Consider the following 13,233-nt stretch of genomic DNA (forward strand, 5'->3'; position numbering starts at 1 on the left):
TGGACAGCAGATTCAATAAGAAGACGCTTCATTCAAACTGGCAGCCAGCCCTCAGTAGGCTGAGAAACAGGCCTGTTAAAAACTATATTCTCCTCTTCACTGAGGCACCACTACACCAAGAGTGATCATGATCAGTACAGGACTGTGATACAGAAGTTCAGAAACCACAGTCTCCCTTTTTGGCCTCTGACTTGCCTAACACAACTAAGTATGAGGTCAGACCACTTTCAAACTCCTTAAAATAGGCTCCCATAAAGGAAAAAGTCATACAGCTGCTTTTTTGCTTTCAGGTGTTCAACAAAATAAAAAGGGTACTTGCACACATGGAACATGTGATGCAAAAACTACCTCCCCTCTGCAAAGGAGATAGTTCTGTCTCGTGACACCAACTCTTCAGCTGACCAATCTGCCAGATGCCTTTATACTCATCCTGTTAATGAAAACCTTGTTTTCTCAGCACCCGTGGCAAGCCACTTCTTTCTGTAGTGCCCAACAACCTCCCTGAGCAAGCACACCAAATGTTAGGTTGCATCTCATCCATTGATTCTGTTCCTTTGTCAGCAACATGACACACACAATCCTAGCAAGTTAAGGCAAAGTTCTAGGTGGAGCCTTCTAAGGTCAGGATCCCTGTCTGGGCAGAGTCTCCCCAGCTGCAGGAAGAAAGACTAACAACCACTTTGGTGATACACCTTTTTCCATACACTTCTTCCCTCTAGGGTATCTATAAGAATACCTGCCTTGTTCTCTGTTGGCATATTTGGCTGGCTAACATATTTGGTCTCACAGGTGTTTTGGTCTCTCCAACTACTAGCAACCACAGGCCATCAAGAAGTTCTCATAAGACCGAAGAAACGGGCACTCTGGACAAATGAATACAAGCATAATGAAATTTGTAACCTGACGTACATTTTACATCACCAGTAGAGGTGGTCGGTCCTTCTTAACTAACGTGTATTTAACACGTTAGAGCAAAAAGGTATATAGCATATTATTTAGTGTTCCAAAAAATATCAAAAGGCTCCCTACACAGCAACATGTTCCCTCTTATAAAGTGTAATTATAATGACATGTGTGGGTTAATTCCAACATTGCACTTTGTATTCAAATACCACACAAGAAATTTTTGTTTTCTGGAAGACATACTTACTGGAAGGCCACGTAATTTTTAAAAATGCAAAATGGACTATTTGGCAGCAATCTAAAAAAGAACCCAGATTAACTATGCATCACTCTTCAAAATAACTTTTCCTCACAGTCACAAGTCAAATCAGCACCTCCCACCAAACTTCCAGGTTAGAATGAAGGAATATTACTATGATGGGCAGGCACTTAATAAGTAAGTTCATTATTATATTTTTTTATAAGAATCAGTAATTCAAACAAATTCAATTTTTTACAAAGAAAATTCAGGTATGATGATTTGGGCAGCTGGTGCTTATTGTAAAACCACTTCACTATTGGGAGCTCTTTCCTGTAACTGCAGGAGGCTGCAATCTCCTCTATCAATGCAGAGCCTGTTTACCCTGTCTCATTTTTTGTTAAAATATCGAACCAAGACCCACAGCAGGAGATAGGAATTATTATACTTGGCGCAGGACTAACAGTGGGAAAGTAGTTTTCAAGTCTGAACTTGGGGGACAGGCAGGGGACCATGCAACAGATCAGGGGGAGAAACTCTGATCACATCTCAGGTTGATCAAAGGGTCACCTGATACTTTTTTTAAAAGTCTCTCTGGGCAGCCTGAAGACAAAGGTAAAAGAGACCACAAGAGATACTCCAAAAGCAAACAGTGTTATCAGTTGCAAGGCAAGCCTCTCTTGGCTTCACAAGAGATGAGAAATTAGTGGTGATTTGAAGAAGTTTTGAGCAGAAGCAGAGTACAGCATTCCCCAGGGCACACAGATTTCAACACCAAGTATATCCAGGAAGAAATGGGAGGAAAATGTGTGGTCATTATTATTTGCTTTATCTTGCTTTCTTAGAAGAGTCAAAATGAAAAGTGATTGTTTTTTAAAGGCATCACAAGGACTGAAGAATCCCGCCTGTGCAAAATTCTATTCATTTTCCAAACTCAGCAACACAGATCTCCTCTGGCAACAAAACCAGCAGACACTACAAAAAAAGACAAGGAGATACATTTCCTTGCCCCCTGCCTGGCAGTGGTCAGCTTCTGCTTTCAGCAACAGCCTAAAGAAATCCCATTGGAATTTCATCCTCCAGGAGCCAGCAGCACACCCTGTGTACTTTTGAATAGATAAGCAATAGCCAGCCAGAAACTGAGATTTGCATTCTTCAGGAAAACAAAGTCCTATGGAGTGCTGTTTCTCTGTGTTTCCATCTGTCTACAGTCTGCTCCATTCTGCTTTTTTGCCTTGGAGGTGGCACCAGCTGCTGCAACTGTGTGTCAACACAGCCAATGTAAATACTACTGCATGTTGTGCAAACTGCCCTGATGCCTGTGAAACATTTGAATGGCAAATACAGACTTCAACAGCATTTTCTTTCCACTATCCTTCCTACTGTTGGCACATAAGACAATATTTGTGCGGGATGCTGCTTTGGTTTACTTTAAAATAGAATGAATCCTTGTATTACAGTTCTTGACTAGACATTCTAATTCTACATTCTAAAACGTAAGGAACATGGACTTTCTAACAGTTCAAAAGTTCACAGTACATTTTGCTGAAAAAGTTCCAGGCCAAAACTTGCTGTCCCTCTTCATATTGAGGCTATGCTTATATTACAAAAGTTACACTCTTTGAAGGTAACAACTACATAAAAAGTATTTTAATGGAACAAAACCCGTGGTCTAACTTTCAAAGCAGGCAACTGTACCATTCTGCAGACTAACATGTGCAGAGGAACAGTGTAAAACAACACTTATAAAAATGTTACGAAGTCAGACATCACACTCTGAAGACACCTTGCTCCTACTTTTCTAGCTTCACCAGGCCAGCAGAGGCAGTACAGTAAAGGGCTGAAGCGTGGATCTCATAATACCTTTCCTTCTCATAGAACTAAAATCACATTTTTGCTAAGGAGAAAAGTACGTTTCCTGAGAAGCAGAAAGCAGAGAAAGGATCTGGGTATTCTGACTAAAGTGTCAAACAGTGATTTGGGCCGTGCTCCAGCTGGGAATTCAGTTCTGGACAGTCAAGGAAATCCCATGATTTTCATCTATCCAAACTACACCTCTGGATGTCATACAAAGTACAGAACAAATGCATGATTAGTCATGATGAAGACCAAAATTACATAGCTCAGTAAAACTCAAGGCTTTAACACTTTCAGATACCACATCAACGCATAAATAAGTGACGTGCCAAAGGCCACAGCAATACAGTGAGAAAAACTCACTTCCAAGTCCTACTTCACACTGATCTGCCCTCACAGGCTGACAGTGACAGCATACAAACACCATCATGGAGCACAGTGTTTTGTTGCCTTTTACAAATAGTCCTTTGCAAAGCTAGAATAAATCCTCTTTCCAATGTATTGTTTCCAGTGTCTTCCTTAATAAAAAAAGAAAAAGTAATTAAGTTCAGCATTACAAGACTACACCTGTACAAAACTAGGTACATTAATTATTTTTTTACCTTTAGCTGAGTATTTCCAACACCCTACTCCCTGAATAAAGTGGCTGAAAGAAAATTCTTTCAGGATAACAATTCAACAGTAAGAATGTGAGCATGGAGGGCAAGGGGCAGGCAGAGGCAGGGGTAATAATATGCTATAAAAGAAAAGGTGTAGCTTATACAATCAGTATGTTTCTACTCACTGTATTAGGTACATAAGGCAATCCATAAACTTTCTCCTGTGTTTCCTTTAAAATTTCAGTGGTTGAGTTCTTTAGAGGATGTTTCCCATGGTAGATTTGGTCCAAGGCAGCATAAAATACCTGGAGATATAAAATACACGTTTGTCTTTGGCACATGACATTGCCATTTGACAACCAAAAAAGGAAAACAGAAAAGAACGGGAGAGGGAAGAGTTTAAATAGATATGGTTTTGTACATCTTCTAGTTTGAGTGTAACATTCAAGTAAAAAGGTTTTTGTAGCACACCAATCACCACCATCATGACCTATCACAAATCCTTATTTAGGTCACTGAGAACACTGGCAGTACTAAACTGCCTGCATTTTTAATTAAAATTAAGATCTGTCCTTAAGGACCTCCAGAAATTCCCCTTTTCATAAAGAATATTTAAAAACAGATTTAATAAAAAGACTTAAAAGTTATTTGAATGAATACAGCAAAATAAGATATTCCAAGACATGTGCATGCAACCATGAGAACATCACACCAGCAGGGGCGAGTTATGGCCCAGGCAGTGAACAGAAGAAGCTGCACGTGGAGATGCTGATGCCCCCAAATTTCTGCAAGAGCACTCCAAAAGTGTAGAACTAAGGCAGATGCCTCCTTTGCTTTACCTTTCACAGCTGGAGTGATAAATCGCCACAGCGTAAGCTCAGCCTGAGACCACACAGCACTAGGAGGGTGCTATACCACAGAGGCAAGAGATGGTTCACAGAAGCAAGTGAACTACAGGCATGACTAAATCACTGAGGTGTCTGGAGATCAGGAAAGCAGCATCAATAAAAAGACTTTTCAGGCAAAGATATCAATGCAGATTATCTGCAACTTCAATAGCAAAGAAATCAGTATGGATAGAAGACTGTGCCAGGGCTGAAAGTGTGCCATCACTGGAAAAAAAAGGCAGCTTTTTTTTTTTTTAATATGAAGCTACCCTATTCCGTGGAAACACAGCAAACACAGAAGACGACACCACTGCTGTGTAAACACAAGATATTTTTTGAGGAGTCCAATGGATATTTAAGCCAATGAGTTCACGTCAGGCCACCCTGTGGTAAACACATTTCATAGGAAATTATAAAATTATAAACAAATTATAAACATATTATGAACATGACAAATGTGGGGGTTTTTTTCAAGAAAAACTGATGGTTATAAGGAGAGGAGTGAAGACACTGCACCAAATGGCAAACACTAATGAGTACTTTATTTTTTATAACCAAACTTTGCAGGAACTTGAGCCCACCAGAAGTGGGAGTTCTCCTTCCAATTCTAAAGCTATGGGTTCTGGAGCCACTCCAAAGTCACTCCAGGAGCAGCTGAGGGCCAGCAGCAGGGAGAATTGCACAGCACACCCCAGGGGATGGATGCAATGATCCCCCCTTGACTTAATTCTGGAGCATGCCACCTTCCTTGCCACAGGACAAGGGGGCCATGTCACTTGTTAATATATCTATGATTTAAAGTTTTCTCAGTGTTGAAGCCTATTTAGCCCACACTGTCAACTTGGTCTCATATCTTAACAAGGTTTTAGCAAATATGTATTAAAAGCTGAAGGAAGATCTGTCATATCTAAATATAATTGAATCATAGAATGGTTTGAATTAGAAGGGATCTTAAAGATCATCTAGTTCCAACCCCCTGCCATGGAGAGGAACACTTGTTCTAGTCCATATAGGTATTATGGGCACAAGAGAAAAGAACAGGTGCATGTGAAAGCATTTGATCATCACTGGTGGTTACTAGTCTGTACACTGGCAAATTATTCTGTGTTGGTGGACTTCACAACTAGAGGCCCAGCACTAAGCTTGCTCAGTATAAATTTTATTTCAAACCAGAATTGGTTTTTCCCAAAAAAACCTCATATATCAATTAATTATACTCTTGCCCACATTCTTTCTGGATTCTCAGCTATCTCCGTATGAGAACCTTTCAGAGCCAAGAGTGTGCATTTCAAAATCAGACCTGCAGAGAGGGTGTAGTTCTTTTCATGTCACAGAGGAACAGTCTACCCTTCTTGTTCACACCTCCTGCACAACCAACACTGGCCACTGGCAGCCAGCCCTGCACTGAAGGCATAATTAAAAAATCCGTTAAGTTTAGCCAGTGTAAAAACATATGTATACACTGAAAACAGTGTTAAGCCTGGTTTTGATTAGTGTAACTGACACGTACACATTTGCAGGTCCACACTCCAGTATTCTGATTAGCTTTAACTCACTATAAATAACTGCACATAGAAAAATACAAATATTTAAATAAGTTTTTTTTTAAATCAACTTCAGTTAACCAGCGCTATTCATGTTTGTAGACAGGGCTGCAATCATTCGGGAAGTTTTCAAAGTGAAGAATTACAAAGGCCCAATGTTTATATTTGTTTCTTTCCATGTCTCAAGGAGACTGACTACCCTTTATTATGGTACTAGCAGAATTATCTCACCTAAACACTTAGGTCAACTGTAAGAAGAAAAATTTAATTATTCTGGCTTAAGGCAAAAAAAAAGAAGAAAACAAAATCACAAAAATCAACCAGCAGAAGCCTGCAGCATATTAAATGCAGCCAAACTCTCACTGTAAAAAAACTTGGCTGGATTCTAATGCTACTGTTCGCATCTGAGAACTGTTGTTGCAGGACTCAAAAATCCTAAATACCCATTTTAGATATAACCCTAATTTCCTTCACTTCCTTTGAAGAAAAGAGCGCTGACAGTTTGTTTCTGGGAATGACTGATCAATCACATCCACCCACAGAAAATAAAGGTTGATTATTTTAATTACTGCTCCTAACACTGTGAGAGAGCTCTTACATTCTTATGGCTAAGCCACAAATTCTGATGGCAGTAACAAGTTGACACTTTCATACTGGAACTGCAGAAGATGAGAAGCTCAAATCGTGTCCTAGTAAATAAACAATGTGGTTTGACTTTGCTAACATGGCCAGGATTTCTCAGTCCTGCTACACTTTGATGATCCAAAGGTACACAATACTTCCTCTCCTTCAGGTTCTCCTCAAACAATGTGATTAATTGAAGATTAATCTTAAAATCTGATAATTCAACCATTTTCAAAAGCTGTGGTTTCCGTATTTTCCTGCAGATTAAGACATTTAGATTTAGGCAGACAGCACAGAATACGTTCACAAAAATAAACATGAACATTAATACAAAAATTAATTTTCACTAATTTGCATATAGTTAGATCATGTGTCTACATCAAAATAAAAATACATTCTGTAAGTTACAGATAGACAGTAGAGACTAGAATGCGAAGAACATACCTGGAGTTGCATATCAGCTGCAGCACACACCTTTTTAGACTCACATAGCCTCGACACCATGTTTTTTGGTAGTGGCTTGAATAAAAAAATCAGAACATATTTAGAATAGTTGTATATTGGTAAATAGTATGCTTACTATAAAAGGCTGAAGACTCAAAAAAAAAAAAAAACTCCTGGTGATAATAAAAAACATTTGATGTGCTTTGCAATGAGGAAGAAAATCTTACTTTCTAAACAAAGCATTAAATGGGCAATTAAGGTATCTGCAGTAATTTCCATGACAATCAAGACATGACTGTGTCTCAGTGTCTGTTTCTCTATAAACTAATTCTATGTTCCCCTATATCTCTGTTAAAAATATTATGACCTTCTTTAGAAATAAAGAACAGTTGAAGTCTTCTCAGGTCATCCTGACTCATCTTCAAAAGCAGATAACAGTCTCCTGTTGGTCTTTTAGCATAGTTCACTTAGATTTACACAGAGGCCCACAAAACTCTTATTGAGCTGGCGAGGTTTTCGTAACTTCAACTAGGCAAGCATCAGACCTTCCACCCTAACCCACATAAAATATTTGGTCATACTGAACTGTAAATACCTACCCTTTGAAATTTTTTACAAAGTTTAATTTATTCCACATCTATGGCAATAAAATTACCCATGCTACCACAGGATGAACGTCACAGAGACATTTTTCAAGTCATTAAGCAAACTCTTTTTGACTTTCTATCCAGAGGTCTTCAAGTACATCCAAAGACTTTTTAGTGCCTGATTTTTAAGACTATCTGTATATGAATGCTTGACCTTACATTTCTGGTGCTGTTTCCTGAAGCTTTTCAATAACATCTTTTTCCTAGTAAGCATATTATTTTCCTTGCTTGTAGTTTTATTAGCCAACCATATTAAAAAATTGTTAAAATAACTGGATTCTTGCTAAAATATTAAGAAAGTTACTACCAGTAGTACAATGTAATACAGATGTTTGGTATTACACTGAACTCTAGAAGTACACCTGCACTTTTACAATCTGTTCAAGTGTTTAAGAAGTAATACATGAAAGTCTACAGATCCTGATGGCAGAGCCATATGGTTAGATTCTGTGCAAATTATACAACTTCAAGACAAACAATGCTAATGTTCACAGAATAAAAACCCAACTCCAGAGAAGCTACACGTAAGTAAGGAAAATGTTATCAATTAACTCCATGGAATCTGGAAGTTAAAACAGGTATGAAAAACACTCAAGTTGCACAGCTGTCTTATGCAGTAGCTTGCCAAGGCTTGTAACCTCTTCTCCAAGACAAATGTTAGCTGGGTCAAGAATGGGATAGAACAACATCCACTTTTTTGCCTGTCATAAAAGCGCACAGCTGTTACATTTCAACACAGAAAAATGAAGGAATGAACATGAAGTCTGTCCTACAGTCTATCCTCGTTAGACCAGAATTTACCCTTCCCAAACACAAAAATTCTGTTCAAATTACATGGTGATTTTGGACTGCTAGAGTAAGAACAAATGGGCAGATACCCATAGTAATAAAGATTACTATCTTGAGGTTCCATACTGAATTTAGTATTGTTCAAAATACTACTTATATAGAAAAGCTATTAAGGCAAGAAGAAAAGTAGAAAAAATAATACAAATAGTAAAAGGTATTTTGGTTGGACATTTTTTCTCCTGGCTCTATGAACATTTATCTCATTCTCTTACACAGAGTGAGGTATGCACTTCCATTACTTTTCATCCTGGAACTACATCATATGAGACTTGGCAATAGCACAGTTTCAGTTGTTATTGCAAGACACCCTTGCATAAGGAAACCTATAGAAGTTTGAACAGATTTTGTTATTAAGCACCAAAACTATCAGCAAGTTGTGGCTGCATTTTGGAGGCTTTAATTTCCTATTGAAGGTGTGCAGTATGGAATTAAACAAAACTGGTTTCTTCTAAAGGTATCTGTATTTTGGATTCAGATATGAATAAAATACGAGAAGATTGGATGGGAATTCTTAAATTGTACTTTGTCAGTGCTAAAAAAGCTGAACATACAAAAGCTTGGCAACAGCACACAGTTATAATTTAAGAGTGCTAAAGCCAAGAGCACTCCTACCAGTAAGGTCAAACCAGTTATTTCAACATAATGGATTTTCAATTTTGTATTTTGGCTATATTATATGATGGTGAGAGGAAGTTAAGTGCACAGGCCTTCAGCTGGTATACAAAATAAATAGAACAAAAGGCACTAAGACTTTTCTAATTGGCATTTTAGTAAACCACAATCCCACAGATCCTCAAATGAATTTGGAAATCCAAGTTTGCAGTTCACTGGTGGCACAGACCTGCAAGGTTCAGTGATGCAGACAGAATTTGAACGTTCCCTGGGAGAGCTGGTCACATCCAGCCCTGCTCAAGAAACAACTGAAGCAGGTCTAGTTCTCAGCTCAGAGCTAAGCACTTCTTACAGACTCCCCACCCACGTGAGTCTTGCCTTCTTTTGACTGTACCACAGATAGCTGACAGCCAGCCAGAGAAGACTGCTGAACAGGCAGCCTTTGCATTCAACTGTTTCTTACTTCTCTTCTGGTAGAGACATTTATTCTATTCTAAAGGGAACTCCTGAGGGGAGACCCAGAACGATCATTAATACTGTACTTAAGTCTCTTTGTCCAGTAGATGGCTTAGGACCACCTTCTAAAGACCAAATAAAATGTAGGTAATACCAAGAGCCTCCAAGAAAATATTTGTATCTTTTTTGGAACCTCATGAATATCAAACAAACAATGTAGGTGTGCTCTGCCCTGAAGATCAAGCTCTACTGTTTGAGCAGATTAGAATAAACAGGAAATTACAAATCATTCTTATGACAATATCTATTGCCAAAAAGGCTCAGGAGAAAGACATAAATGTTTTTTTTGTTTAAACCTATCAGTGCTACTCACAGACTGTGCTGTGATGATAATTCACAAGCCAAACAGAATTTGGAACCAGAAAAACATCACCAAAATGAGATTAAATTGAAAGAGTGATGAAAAGGAGATAACTTATTTCTCCCAAAGCACCTTCGGGATTTTAAAACTTATGTTTTCAAGGAACTAAAGCTAGACTACAGAGGTTTTTTCAAAGATCACCCCTCCTCTTGGAGGTTTGTTTCTGTGAATGCCAGGCATACAGATACGGTGAGGTCTTCAGTGTACTGAGGAAGATGTACTGTTTCAGGCAGTAGAAACTCTTTCTCCTTGCTCCATTACAATCTTATACAACCCCTTAGTAAGCAACTGAGAGAGAAAAAAAATTCATCAGCATTATTATCCTGAAAGGTGAGCGCTCTGATAAAAGCAGAATCAAACTGTCATCCTCCTCCTAAAGGAAGACTTGACAGAGCTTTAGCTAAAAACTATGTTAACTGAATAACCATTCCTTTTTTAAAATTTAAACACTTACATGCTTTACTTCAGATTCCACTTTTCCATCCTTCTATAATAAGCAACTTTAAGATCTTGGCATGAATTTTTCAGCATGTTTGCCATGGTGGCTAAAAAAAATAGAATTCCTAGCATCCCAAAGGACACTTAACTCCCTGCTGCTGTGTAGTAACTGCGACACATCACGACTGTTTACTATCTGTGGGTTTATTCTTGTAATCATGCAAATACAATACTGCCTTTGTAATTCCATCTCTGTGAAAAATTCAGTCAGTTCAAATCCGAACAGCTGAAATACTGGCCTTTGTTAAAGAGCCTGCAAAGACACACAAGCTTAAAATGATTTAGCTCAACAGACCTACCACATATCTGTGCATTTCAGAAATGAAATTAAACCAACAGTGATACAAAACGGCACACATGCATCAGATTGTCTGGTTAAGCACAGTTACAATCTCATTTGGTATGACTTAACTTCATGAGCTCACCTGAATAATTCAACTTCAGTGACTAATTACAACAGTCCTCTGTATTCCCTTTTTTTTTTTTTTTTTCTTTTTTTTTCTCAAGGGTTTTCTGTTATGAATTATCTTTAAGATGAAAGGAAAACTAGTCTGGCTACTTTCTTGGAACAAATATTTTTGTGCTGGCCAGCTTTTTGAACTAAATTCACAAGACTTGTTCCTTTTGCCAGAAGAGCTTGCAAGCTTTTTCACTTCTTAGTACTCAACAACACAACCATCCAAAATGTACAAAAAGCAGAGACAAGCTTTCTGTAAACTTTCAGGTATTCTGGACCACATCTTCACGATCCACACCTATACGCATGATGCATTCTCATCTTTGAGAGCCTGCCCAACAAATCTTTTTTCTGCAATGCTACCAAAACCCAGTTTTCAACAGTTAATATATTTTAATAATCAAAACAACAGCTCTTCCATCTTCTTCCCATAAGCATAAGCACAGATCCTAAGTGGAAATCCTGAGGAGCAGTCTTTATACAATTGGCTTTTATGGCAAGGGCAATCATAAGCTATCAGCACACTAAAAGAATTAGCCAGGGAACAAGTGAAGAAAATATAAGCCCCAAAAGGATTTTTGTGAAGTTGTACATGTAAGAGAGCTGGGATTTTCTATTCAAAGCACTTTGCAACATATACACAACAGATAAAAGTAATTGCTGTAACAATCACTAACTTTCAACAACAGAAAGGATTACTTCAATCGATTTGTATTTAAATGACAGATCCAGAAATCTGATATCAGATTCTTAAAACTAGATCAGACGAACAAATGTAAGCAAAAGCAGATTTATATATGTTGGATAACATCATCAAAATACATTCTAAATTTTAAAAAAGCAGTTAAAAGAAAGCCACCTAAAGCCCTGAAAAGCCACACAGTAGTTTCAGGCTCTTTTAGTCACCTTCCAGCATAATCCCTTCTTGTCCTCTTCAAGACCAAATTTCTACATTAAATCTCTCTCAATTTCTCTCTGAAAGGGCAAGATTTCACCAGCAATAAACAGAAGTAGTTTATGGAAACGCCAAACGGGAAACAGCGTCTGGTTCTTAGCTTTTGCACTGGAACTAAACATGGTTTAGATTTGTTAAGCCATTTTTAAAATAAAAAGCCATAAATAATGTTTCACAAATCTCTTTCAGATGTTTTAGTCAAGCTCATTCTCTGAACTCATATGCAATCAGATTAACTTCACAATGTTTAAATACTACATGAACTTTATAGGGAACACTAGAAAGCAGTATGTGAACTCAAAACATATAAGTGGTGAACACTCCTGAGCTGAGTACTTCTAACTCCAGTTTTTGGGAAGGTCTGCTTAGTGCAATCAGTTCTGCAGAAATGATTGCTCTGTAAAAGAAAAAAAAATCTGATTTACAGAACAAATTTCTTTGACAGTATCTATTAAAATACAAGTTAAGCAATGTACATTTCTAAATGTACAGTGTTCAGTGAAGGCAAACATAACTCCACTTTCATAATACTGAAATATAATGAAACTCAGTATTGGATATAAAGCCTCAATGAAGTGTTACCCTACACAGTTGAAGAGGCTTTCTTGGTTTTGCATTGATGGGTAGTCTGCTCTTCATTCATGGCATTTAAGTACACCAAAACTTGCCTCACCAGAAAAAGATATTTGCTTTTTTTTTTTAGTGGTTTGCATTTTTGAAATGGCTGTGCAAGTCTAAATCATGCTGTGTTGCCACACGTTAAAGTGACCACCGCAGGTCCCCTTGTTCAAAGAGGGTCCTAAATTACCCATTGAAAGTAGCTCTCCTTGCAACAGACTGGCACAGAACAGCTTTTGTAAAAAAGGGATTAGAGTTGTAATGCAGAGGTTCATGACTGCCAGAATCTAGCTAATCCTAACCTAATCCTAAATAGAGCAGTAAATTTTTCAGCAACAAATATTTCAAGTGTTACCCTACTCAGTAGTAAAAGTGTGAGTTTCCATCAGATCATTTCCATTTATTTCCATGATTTGGTACCCAAGCTTTATTTTAAGACAGAGGTCAGAAAGTTCAATGAAGAATCACTGTTTTTGTCATAACTTACCTGTAATTAAATAAAAATATTCCACATAACATAATTCACACAGAAGTTGTTTTAATTTACTATATTAATTCTGTGTACTGTAGAAAATACCCAACCTTTGTAGGAAAATAAGATTTAAAGTTTGAAACACATAATTA

At 37.7% G+C, this 13,233-nt stretch overlaps 1 protein-coding gene across 1 annotated transcript in view; it reads right to left on the reverse strand.

Moving 5' to 3' along the window:
• MIPEP (mitochondrial intermediate peptidase) overlaps nt 1–13,233 on the reverse strand; it is a 68,820-nt gene that overhangs the window by 21,558 nt on the left and 34,029 nt on the right. Inside the window, exons 15-16 of the mRNA XM_051626321.1 lie at nt 7,097–7,171; nt 3,783–3,902 (exon numbers count right to left, since the gene is read on the reverse strand). Of these exons, the coding sequence (XP_051482281.1) occupies nt 3,783–3,902; nt 7,097–7,171 (195 nt within the window). The remainder of the gene's footprint in view (nt 1–3,782; nt 3,903–7,096; nt 7,172–13,233) is intronic.

The sequence above is a fragment of the Apus apus genome, chromosome 1 (assembly GCF_020740795.1).
Source record: "Apus apus isolate bApuApu2 chromosome 1, bApuApu2.pri.cur, whole genome shotgun sequence".
NCBI classification, from domain to species: Eukaryota; Metazoa; Chordata; class Aves; order Apodiformes; family Apodidae; genus Apus; species Apus apus.